General features: G+C 42.8%; 1 protein-coding gene across 1 annotated transcript in view; it reads left to right on the plus strand.

Moving 5' to 3' along the window:
* The window catches only part of side-III (sidestep III), a 33,737-nt gene extending 23,071 nt beyond the window's left edge, over positions 1-10,666 (plus strand). Inside the window, exons 7-14 of the mRNA XM_014363051.2 lie at positions 786-939; positions 2,233-2,363; positions 5,313-5,472; positions 8,302-8,701; positions 8,808-9,025; positions 9,372-9,662; positions 10,056-10,168; positions 10,258-10,666. Coding sequence (XP_014218537.2) covers positions 786-939; positions 2,233-2,363; positions 5,313-5,472; positions 8,302-8,701; positions 8,808-9,025; positions 9,372-9,662; positions 10,056-10,168; positions 10,258-10,371 — 1,581 coding nt within the window. The 3' untranslated portion in view covers positions 10,372-10,666. The remainder of the gene's footprint in view (positions 1-785; positions 940-2,232; positions 2,364-5,312; positions 5,473-8,301; positions 8,702-8,807; positions 9,026-9,371; positions 9,663-10,055; positions 10,169-10,257) is intronic.
* Positions 10,667-11,948: the final 1,282 nt, after the last annotated feature.

The raw sequence follows: 11,948 nt of genomic DNA on the forward strand, positions 1-11,948 counted from the left end.
ACACAGCCCTAATTAGGATAGTCAAAGGCACGTATTGTACGTGTATATGCACCGCGTAAGCGCATCAATAGCCCACACCTGTAACTAATCCCCATAGACTGCGCGCACAAAAAGGCCCCGGAGGTAGACTGCGCGAGAATATACGTATGTATACACATACATACAGACATCGCGCACCGCACGATTGAATAGACCGGTGGAGCAGCGCATGGGGGACAATAGGGCCACTTGGACTAAACAGAGAGAAGCCCGACGTCCCTCCCCCGGCAGTGCACGCTCCCTCCGAATAGCCGCTAATTCCTCGCAGTGAGTCGGGCTGGATAAGGGGGAGGCTGGAGTGTACGGTAAAGTGGCCGAATCAGGATCCCTTTCACGCAGTCTCGCTCTCGTACACACACGTACACACGAGCTGGCACCGGGAGGGCTGCAGATTAGATGGATACAGCCGGTGCATGCAGGGCAATCAGGGCAGGCGATAATCGTCCCTAAGTCCCGGGGATTAATGCCCAGATGCATGAGTCGGTGGCTGTGATGGCGAGCCCCTCGGCACAAAAGCAAAGGAACAAAAAAAAATGAGGGAGGGTAAAACGTCAAAGGGAACATCGTAAAGCCGAGGGATGAAGAAGGGAATAAAAAAAGGGGTTGCCTTTCTTTTTTTTTTTTTTTTTTTTATAATGTACGCATCGGTGCACGCGCGAGTGGAGCGTAAAGGGTCGCGTGTATAGATGCATATACATGTGGTACGTAGAAACGCTGATATACGTGTGATATGGTGTGGCCGACAGGTGATGGAGAGCACGAGCGACGCGATGCTGGTCCGTAGCAGTTTGATGTTCTCGCCGCAGCCGGAGAACCACGGCAAGCAGCTCAAGTGCCGGGGCGAGAATCCGGCCCTTTCATCCGCGTACCAGGAGGCCTCCTTCTCCATGAACGTTGTCTGTAAGTATACACCATACACACCGCACCGCGCGACAAATCCGGTGAATATACCCTCTATATCTGCCACGCAACACCACCCCCTCGTCATCGTGCAGCGCGTGTAATGTACACCGGGACGCGGTTTCGGTTCGACTCTTTATACTTTTTTTTTTTTTAAACCGCTGTACGCACGTTTTTCATCCGAATTTAACTCGCGCGGACGCGTGCATGGAATACACCAAGAGTTGTTTTTTGATACTCGGTGGGCTATACGTGCAATGTGTAGGGAGGCTTTTAAATTTTTCGTTACACGCACACGCGCGTCGGGAAACAGAAGCTCGCGGATGGTGATTTAATAGCTTTTGGTGAAAAATTAACGATATACATGCGGGCGATATGTATTGAATTTTCGGAATTAAAAAATATGGATTTCTCGCGTAACGTGAAACGTGACGCGGGCGATTTTTCAGATTATTGCGTGTATGCCCCATGTAACTTTCGATGATACGTTCCAAAAAAACACGCGTTAAAAATAGACGACCGGTCGAAGCCTTCCTCATTTATTTCTTTTTTCAATAATCATATTGGAATAATTGCGCTCGGCCATTCCTTTTCGCCCGTCCTCCAATATCGCAAAGTTATTTCATTTCGTTCCTCCTGTACGAATAGCTCCGCGAAAAACGAACGCAGAGCCACGAAACAGCGATCGAACTCAATCGGCCTAGAAAAAAAAAAAAAAAAAAAAAAAAAAAAAAAAAAAAAGTGAATACCATCAAACGTCGGGGAAAAAAGAAAGAGGAGCGAAAACAACAACAGCCGCGACACGTGACGCGTGTCCTGCAACCCGAGCCGGCAGCTTGTAAACCACGTACGGGAGAGACTGGCTATATTTATTTTACCGATTGGAAACACGCGGAACCTCACAGGGGAAGGAAAAAACAGAAAAAAATCGGTCCTGCGTGAGGGCGTGAAAACTTTCAACTGTGCTGGCGTTTACGCTAAACTATACGTACACAATGCGCGGGTGTGCATAGCCGTGCCCTCTTTCTGGAAAGGGTGGGAAAGTAAAATACCTTCGTGTACACTCGAGGGCACCGAAAAAGTGTGCAAAGCTCACCTACATAGGCTTGACGGTGGCTATATGTGTATATGTACGCGCGAAAGATGAGACGCAAACAAAAGTAACGAGAGACGCGCCCTCCTTTTTGTATCAATGTATACGTATGCGCTGTTGTTACCGTATACCCAACCCGTGCCTTTCTTTTTTTTTCTCTCTCTTTCTCTGCTGTTGCTGCGGCTACTCTGCGTTCAAAGTCCCGCCGAGAGTGCAGCTGGAGCTGGGCAACACCTTGAAAGCCGAGAACATCAAGGAGAACGACGACGTCTACTTCGAGTGCAAAGTCCAGGCCAATCCCCAACATCACAAGATCACTTGGCGGCACAACGTGAGTATCCTAATTTTCGCCGCGCGCCATAATAATAATAATAATAATAATTACAACGATGGTATCGCACCTGAGTGCAGTGTATATTATGAACTTTTACCCTTTGCTTTTCTCCACCAGTGTCACGTCACCATACCCCATCCACCGCGAGACCTTTTCTTCCTTTTTCTCTCAAGTGGGGGGCAGCTACAGCCCTTTTTTTCCTACACGCGCGTGTGTACACACCCTTACGGCCAGAGGGATGGAGAGCTGACCTTTTACCCGTTGTGTTTTTCTGTGCGGGTACTGTACGTGTGTTTCGAGGTTTATTTTTTTATTTTTTTTTTTTTTTCTTCCGCCTCTCGAGTGGCTTCGCGAGTGTAATTTAATTCTTCTTTTCTCTCTCTGCTGACGAGCTAGGTAGAGTACGGGGGGAATAATATTACGCCCGTCCGTCTGGACCCCGACGGACACTTGTTCCCTCCCCGAGAAAAGAAGAGGGCAAGACTAATACCACGATGACGGACTAATTTGATTTTCGACGGTGCTCCGCGTGGATTTTTCTCCCTCCATGGACGGGGATTTCTTTATTTTTTTTTTTTTTTTTTTTTTTTGTATCGTTATCACCGTCGGTTCTCGCAAGGTAATTTTGAGAGATGCTTGGCGTTTCGCAATGACGTTAAGTTTAATTATTTCCATCGCGATATTTCTCGCGGCTTCGATTTTTAAAGGATTGAATAATCCAGGCTGTGTGCTCGACGCTTTTTGAATTCCACCGGTGTCTGACGATTTTTCCCCGAGTGACATTACTCCTGAATCTTGTACCGGTCTTTCGGAGAGGCGACCGTGTCTTTTATTTATATACCGCCGAGTACCTTTTGTACGTATAGACACGTCGACCTCGTTCGGGCACGTGTAAGCGAGCAGGAGAATATTATATTATCTCCGAGAGGAAGAAAAAAACAGGGGGGGGGGAGATTTCCTTCGAAAATTATTTTCCGCCGTGAGAATTGGAGCAAGAACTCTTTTTTTTTTTTTTTTTTTTTCCACGAGTTGGCATGAAAAAAAAAAAGCACGTACAGTTTCTCCGTGCGAACCGATGTCGAGTAATGGGCTCGGGCCTTCTTGCCGATTTTTTCCGTAATGATGAAGTTACATTCGGGGGCGCGTCTTAATCCCGTCGGAAGGGGGGGCTATTTGCCTTAGCGCGAGTCTAAAATAAATCATCGGAAAAGAAAGTCCCTGCACTTGAGGGGGAATCAGCGTTTTTCTTCCTTTCCTCCTTCGATCCACTGCAGTATAAACGAGAGACTGACTGTCGGAAATCTGAATTTGATGGGGAAAAAAAAAAAGGAAGGAAGGAACGAACGGAGTCTCGGGGCGTGTGGGTGTACATGTGTACGCGAGCGCAGGCGGTGCAAGAGATTTACTGCCCCTCCGGAAGATGTTGAATCCGACCAACTCTGGCTCTGGAAACGTTGTTTTTTTTTTCCCCCGTTTGCCTACGTGTGTGTAGGAGTAATCCGCCGCGGGAACGAAAAGCCATGCTCTTTTGACGATCGTCTTCTGCTAACAATGGGGCTGTACCATCCACTCCCCTCACCGTGTAATCCGATTCGAATTCATCACTTTCGCTCGAATGTGTGTGTATTAAATATGTATTTAGAGCGAAAAAAGCCACGCAATAAAGAGAAAAAGTTATTATGCATGCAGAGCAAACATATTTCGTCTCTCTGATGCGCATCGTCAGTGAGAGAGAGAGAGAGGTACACTTGCGGAAGAAAAAGGCAATATCAGCAGAATCATTATACGCCCGTGTACACAATGATACGTATACATGTACATCGGATGATGTATAACGATGCGTATACGACGTGTACATTAGACACTCCACGGAAAAATCATCTGTTATGTATAAGGTTTTTGTTTTTCCTCTCCTGACGTATACTTTTTTTTTTTTTTTTTTTTTTTTTTGGGGGTGTACATCGTGCGATGAATGAGAAAAATATGATTGAAATTCGAAAAATTAATATGTGTTTTTTAAAATGTCAAAAGAGGACTTTTTTTATGGTGTTGAGGTGTATAATTTTAATCACGTAAATTTTGGTGTTTCCATTGAAAGTTTGATAAAAGATTTGCGTTATTTGTGGCATTAGGATATTATAATGAGACTCGTTGAGAGTTAAAAAAAAAAAAAAGTAATGTCCAAAATGAAAGTTATGAGTGACTCGAACTTTAAGGTTTTCCTTCAAAAACTCAGCAAATTGCCGGCAACTTGTTATTCCGTCATTATTTTCAAACTCAAAAAGTCTTGTTTGAAATCCTAATTGGCATTTTTCACTTTGAATTCTTTCATCTTGAAAAATCTTAGGATCCGTAGAAGTGGAATTTTTACGTGGAAGGGCCAAGTAATTGAAGAAAAATCCGACTTTTATCAGTAGCAGCGCACCTTTTAAAACAAGTACATAGGATGGAAAAAAAGGGCAAAAAAAATCCATGATAAAGTATATACAGTGGGCGGGCAGAGAGCAGTTTTACCCCGAAACTCGCCGAGTCAAATATAACGCTGTGCGCAGGTATTAAAAGTTACAGGTAAAATTTCAACGAAAATTCGCGATTCGGAAGAGCAAGCCTTAATTATATCCAACTTTTGATACCTAAATTACCTTTTTTTCTTTTTTTTTTTTTTTTTCCCCAACAAACTTCACGTGAAAGTCATTTTCGAGTACCCTACTTTGTTTAACGCGTATTCTAATTTTCGTTGGATTATTACCCGAAAAAGGGCAAAACTGTCCAAGTTGACCTGGAACGAAGTAAAAAGAAAAACTTGATTTTAATTCAAGTGCGATCTTCCCGTGCGGAACTCGTTGATAATTTATACACACATTGTGGGGGCTGCTCTCTCACACACACACACGCCGTTGTCGCTGTTGCATGTAATATATATATATGTATTAATATATGCCGCAGAACGAAGTGCTGATGCAGAACCAGTCGGCCAGAATAGTAATAAGCGCCCAGAGCCTCGTGCTGCAGAAAATCAGCCGCGAGAATGCCGGAAATTACACGTGCCTCGCCAGCAACGACAGGGGCGAAACTGCCAGTCCTACGGTCGCCCTTCGTGTCCAGTGTAAGTACAGTGTGACCACGACAAAGTGTACCATATACACATACCTGCATATTTATAATATTGTACACACACACTCGCATGTAACACCTCATCCTTGTATCATGTACACACAGGGTGCAGGTATAGGTATGAATGTAGGACAAAACTCGTATTATTTTTCAATTTTCAATTCTCATCTCGTCTCCCGGCGCACTTTACTTTTCTTTTCAGCCACTATTATTGTAGTACGCGCGCAAGAGCCATCGATCATGTTCCTTCTTTTCCGCTCCCCGGTTACTACACACACACACACACATATATATACATTCTCCGACTCCTTTCATTTATATTTTCTCTTTTCCCGTATATATTGTATATTATATACACATACATCCGCCTTTTGCCGTTTTCCCTCGCTGCTTTTTCTTCCACCCGTACATATACTTATACGTATACACGACCACGACGCGTGTACGTATATATGTATAAAACGCGTTGAGAGAGGAGCCGCTGAATAATGCTCGAGCCATTTATACATACAATACGAGCTGCGAACCCACCCACGCGCTCGTTGAAAAAAAAACTCTCTCGTCATAATACATATATACTGTATAGCCGCGTGTGTGTACGGACCGAGAGGAATTTTTTTTTTTTTTGCTCGGCTTGTACACTGACCGCTTTTATACCCATTGAGAAATGGATTTCGACAAATTTTTCGCAGGTAGGTATAGGTGTATATATGTGTGTATACGTACGGGAGAGGGCTGTTGCTCGTTTTTCAGGACAACCAGCCGAGAGATTAATTTTTTTTTTTCCCTCCTCTTCTCTCCCCTGGGGTATATAAGTCGATTAAAACGCGAATTAACTCTCCCGCGTCAAAGAATCCTAATGAGGTCCCCGCACCTGCACAGCTATGTATACGCGCCCGGCATTGACGGCGTTGTCGATGCTGATGGGAAATGACGATTTTTTTTTTTTCTCACTCCCTCCCACCCCCTTTCATTTCCTCCCGACTCTGCGTAATCTCAAACTGAATCGGGGTGTTATTAATGTTTTTTTCCTTCTCTATACACGTGCAGAGTCGTGTGTACACGGGTATACACGACCGAGAGTAAAAAAAAGTAGGGGGGGGGGGGTGATCCCGGGCGCGACAGATATGGATGGAAAATTCATTGGGAAATGAAGGATTCGCTCGCGCATCGGTGGGCCCCTGATAAATTATGTTCGATTCATTACCGGTGCGACGTCATTAATTTTTTCCTTTTTCCCGTTTCACCCCCTCCCCGCGCTCTCGTGAAAGCGGAACGTTTCCTTTCCCGTCGTCTCTGATGAATAGCAAAGAGACGAGGAGGAGCATCCGTCGTATAACGTACCGATGAGGAACACACATTTTTCGTGTCTCCCCAACGCGTCATTGGCCACAACATTTCGGTCCTCATCGCTATCATCATCCACGCGCGTGTATAGAAAGACAGGACTCCCCATTTGTTATTTATTTCTTAAGACGACGGTAACAACGAGAGACAAGTCGGCAGTGGCCATTGATGAGACGTATACACCTAGATGCCATTTTCCGCTCCCACGCGCACTTTGCTCTCCCTCTCATTAATCACACTCCGGCTAAGTGTTTTCTGCCCCCTTTCCTGCCCTCTACTTTCGTCCTTCGTGTAGCGCTTGTCTCGTTGCGAGCGGAATTAGATTTCACGTCGTACAGCGTAGGGCGTAAATGTGCGCTACAATCACATCGTTTGCCGTGTTTGTTGGTCTCGCTTATCGCTTAGTTTTTTTTTTTTTTTTGTTTTTTTTCCCCGAAACGTGACTCTGGGTAAAAGTGAAATTTAGTGCTTGGGAGCGATGTAGCTCGAGGAAAATATTGATACCCCGGGGGACCGAGGGGGAGGGGGGGAAATGTAGTCCCAGTTGGGTGTGCGTTTGAAAATAAATTCGTACACCGCGTGGAGGTGAATTTTGTTTGTAGGAAAAAAATTTTTTTCGAGCCTTATTTATGTACAAAGTGTTTGTCAAATGTTGTAGGATTGTTGAAAATTTATTTAGCATATATTCGAGAGCAAAAGGTTACGTGTGTCAAACGAGTACAAATTTAACCCATTGTCCTCTAGGTAAATAAATCAGAAGCCTCGTGTCGCGTACACAATGGCAACACACGGGCGTATCTCATTAATTACAGCAATTCCCCCCCGTCGAACAAGGAACAATTTTTATTTATTTATTTTTTTTTTTTTTCTTCATTTGTCCCTCGGCTAATTTACTTTTACGAACACGCGATCGAGTTTTAATGAGCACTCGCCGATTATCGATGCAGATTTCAATTTTGCGAAACCCCCGACGCAGCGCGGAACCAGCAGACGCGAATAAGTAAACACGATATTTGTCCAAAGAATAACAACGAGAACGCGATTTTGTGTTGATTTTTTTTTTTTTTTTTTTTTTTTCGCTTCCTCATTCAAACGAAACGATCGACACGCTTATAAATGTTATATTGTTGTCACGCCCCGGCGAAACAGATTAAATTTTTAACCATTGCATTTGCGCGCCCGTCACGCGACGGTAATCAAATTACAATCGTTATATAATTTAAATCCCGTATAGGTAAATAATCCATTCGGCAAAAAAAAAAAAAAAAAAAAAAAAAAAAAACAACAATCAACGAGGTATTCGTGTCACGTTTATTTTTCACCAGCCATGATTTCTCTCGCACCGGTAACCGCACACTCGATCGGATATTCAAAACAGTGACCAATTGTTATTGCTAACACGCAATTGTGCATCGAGTCGTGAATTGAAAAGAAAAGAAAAATAAAAAAATTAAAAAAAAACACACACACACAGTTGCCCCGATCTGCAAGAGCAAGGACGTGACGATAATCGGAGCGTCGCTCGACGAGTCGGTGCGGGTGAGGTGCGAGGTAGAGGCCGATCCGGCGGAGGTCGACTTCACCTGGGACTTCAACAACAGCGGGGAGATATTCGAGGTCGAACCGACCAAGGCCCAAGGGAAAAACGGCACCCTCAGCGAGTTGGTGTACACACCGGTGACGGAGCGCGACTACGGCGCCCTGACGTGCTACGGTCGCAACCCCATCGGCAAACAAGCGGTTGCCTGCGTCTACCAGATCATACCGGCCGTCAAGCCCAGCCCCCTGAGCAACTGCACCCTCAAGTCGGCGCTCAACCAGAGCTCGGAGACTATCGAGGTCGAGTGCGTGCCCGGATACGACGGTGGACTCAGGTACGTTTTATTAAAACCCTTCTTTTTTTTTTTTTTTTTTTTTTTTTTGTCCTTTCGATGACCCAACTTGGACCGAAAGTAATATGGGTTAAAACGATGGTTAAAGGCAAGAGTTTCGACTGGAGGTGTACGAGGTGGCCTCGGGTAGGCTGAGACTGAACGTGTCGAGCGTAGCCCCGGAAACTCCGATGTTCCGTATACCAGTGATCGAGCTCATGCCCGCCACGGTGCTCTACCTCGCGGCTTACGCGGCGAACGCCAAGGGCCGCAGCGAAGCTTACCTCATCGAGGACATAGCCCTCGGCGACTCGGAGAAGCACACGGGTACACGAGTTTAATTTACTTATTGTTGTAATATCCAAGCAAATTTTTGTGTGTTAGTACTGAAGTAGTGTTGACGAGCGTTTCAAGGACAACTAAATCGATGCTTCGTTAACGATTTTTCACCTATTGTGTTTAACTGATTTTTTTTTTTTTTTTTTTTTTTTCACTCCACAGCTTTACTACATAGGTTTTTTTCCCATTCAAGATCGTCCAGTTTAGTGTGACTAATGCATTTTATTTAAAAAAAACCGCAATTTCAAGTGTACTGTAACACACTTGGATTTACAGTGCGTCGTGGGGAAAAAAAGGAAAAAAAATCGTGACTCACTTTTTTTGTCAACAACAGATAGCTCGGTGAGCGTAGTGCCGTTGATGCTGTTGACCCTGGGCTGCTTGGTGGTACTAGCGTTGACCGTCTTTACGGTCGTGCTGATGATGTACAGGCGTAGGGGTACGACCTCGCCGGTTCACATAGAGCCGTACATGAAGCAGCCGATCATCACTCCCCCGGACTCGCGCAACAACTCGATGCTCGACGTCACTCGCGGCGATCACACTTACTTCGTCGAGTACACCCTCAAACAGGTGGCCGATTACGCCCTCAACAATCAGCCCGACATCATACAGTCGCCCCAAGGTAAGCAAGAAATACGTGTCTTGAGCTCAGCTTTTCATTAACCGAATTTTCCACTACTTAACACCGTAATGAATAACTATAGTTTTAGTCAGTACCGAGGAAAAGTACTTATGTTTGTAATCAATTTTTTTAGCCAAGCGTATAAAATACTTTTTTTCGTGTAAAATGCTAGTATTGTGTGTTTTGCGTATCGCACTCGGAAGTTATTTTGTAAGAAAAGAAAAAAAACTGCTGATAAAAATAAATAATCTTGAAACGTACAAGTAGAAATACATTTTGAAAAAACTGACTTACGTTACTGTCTTGAAATACTTAACAACTCAAGAGGTTTATTTGAAGAAAAATTGAAAATAAAAAGGAAAATTTTGAAAAAAAAAACCACTAAAATTGCAGCTGACCAGGAGAAGATGAAGCGCGAGCCGCAGATGTTTTTACCCGTCAGGCCGGACACGCTCTTCGCCCCTTACGACGTTCACAAACAAGGCCTCCAAACAAATCGATGCAACGTGAGTATGAAATTACACGTGAGCAGTATTTTATACAATTTCCCTGCACTTTGGACTCGATAAAAATAACGATGACCTCCGTTCGGCAGCTAAATCCATTTTCCGCGAAATCGTGGGAACCGATAAGCTACAAGGCAGACCGCAACCTCATGAAAGAGATCATCATCGCCAACTCCATACCAGGTCCAGAAAGTTGTGTGTAAAAACAAACAAACAAACAAACAAATAGTATTACCGAATTATGGTGCTTGTGATGCCGATAATGAATCTTAATGGAAACGAAGACGAGCAACGAGTAAGAAGTAAAAGAGAAGGTGACGTACGCGAGTCTTATACCCATACTCGAGGCGCGTATATAATAAGCTTATTGATGAAGAAAGAAAATAATAATAAAATAAAGCAGCTCGCGTGACGGGAGCTTGTAATAAGTAGGTATAGGCGGCGAGTCAAGACTCAAGACTGCGCTCGCTCGAAAGTCACATAATTATAAATATATATATATATATATATATCTCTCCGATGACTGAACGCGCGAGCTGCTGAATAAAAAAAACTTAGAGATTATAAGTATAAATAAATTTTAATAAATTAAAAAAAAATAAATAAAAATAAACATTGAAAAACTGGACTGAAATACGTGCAAAAAAAAAAAGCAGAGCCTATTCTGACCCCCCCCCCTCCCCCTCTTGTTAGCTCCATGTATACACATGTCATGACTTCAATGCAAAGTATGTGATTGCGTTTACAACTTGCACATTCCTATACGCACGCGATACGTTATTTTGTTCCCAGGAGCGGTGGACGACTGCGAGACGTGTGCGTTATAAAGTATAAGATTATAGAGATAGCCCACAGGCGATGATTTTTTTTGTTTTTTTTTCAAAGAAATATCGTTGCTGGTTGCCTGTGGTTGGCAGGAAAATAAAAAAAAAAATTATACAAGAGTATGAGCGGATAGAAAACTTTATGATACAATACAACGATGTATTAAGTAATCCGAGTTTGATATATTTTGTGTCGAGAAGTGTTTTTGAAGAAAATAGCATGTACACAAATGTTTTTTTTTTTTTTTTTAATTTTATCAATTTTTAGCAATGTAAGACGAAAGAAAAAATTTAATTGTAAGTGTATTAAGCTGCAAAACGTTGTAAAAAAATAAAAATTTATTTTTTTTCATAGAGCTTGTTTGATCCTTCGACAGGTCGTGGAAAATAAAAAATTTTCCATATTGTTCCTTTTAGATTTTTGATGATAATTAAACTTACAATAAGACAAGTAATAAAAACTATATTGTGTATATAAAGTGTCGTAGTTGTCATTATTTTTTTTTTCCGTTGAATGAGGTCGAAATTTTTATTTTTTTCTAGACCAAAACTAAAAATGTAAGACTTAATGATCGATGATTCGAGAACTGTATTTATATAGTGTAGTCAAGTAGATAGTTGTACCGAGGGGTGTTGAAGGGATTTTCAACATTGTTTGTATGTTGCTGTTTAGTTTTGTCTATAAACTTTACATACGCCCACGCCACAGAATTAAAATGTTGTTTGTAGATCTGGAAGCAAAATCGACTTTTTGAAAATAAAAATTAAGACGAGAGAGAGAGAGAGAGAACTAATGTATAAAACGCGAAAAACTATGAATAAAATTATGACAAAGCTTTACTAAAAATTTTTCGAGTTTTTTTTCAAGACCTTTTTTTCTGTAGGATAGAGAATCTTTTTTTTAGTTGGGGTACTTTCCTGCAGTATTTATTAACATTTTTCTGTTTCAAAAATAT

This window comes from Copidosoma floridanum, unplaced genomic scaffold, assembly GCF_036245765.1.
Source record: "Copidosoma floridanum isolate Cflo_tuat_1 unplaced genomic scaffold, Cflo_Japanese_pri ptg000013l, whole genome shotgun sequence".
NCBI lineage: Eukaryota > Metazoa > Arthropoda > Insecta > Hymenoptera > Encyrtidae > Copidosoma > Copidosoma floridanum.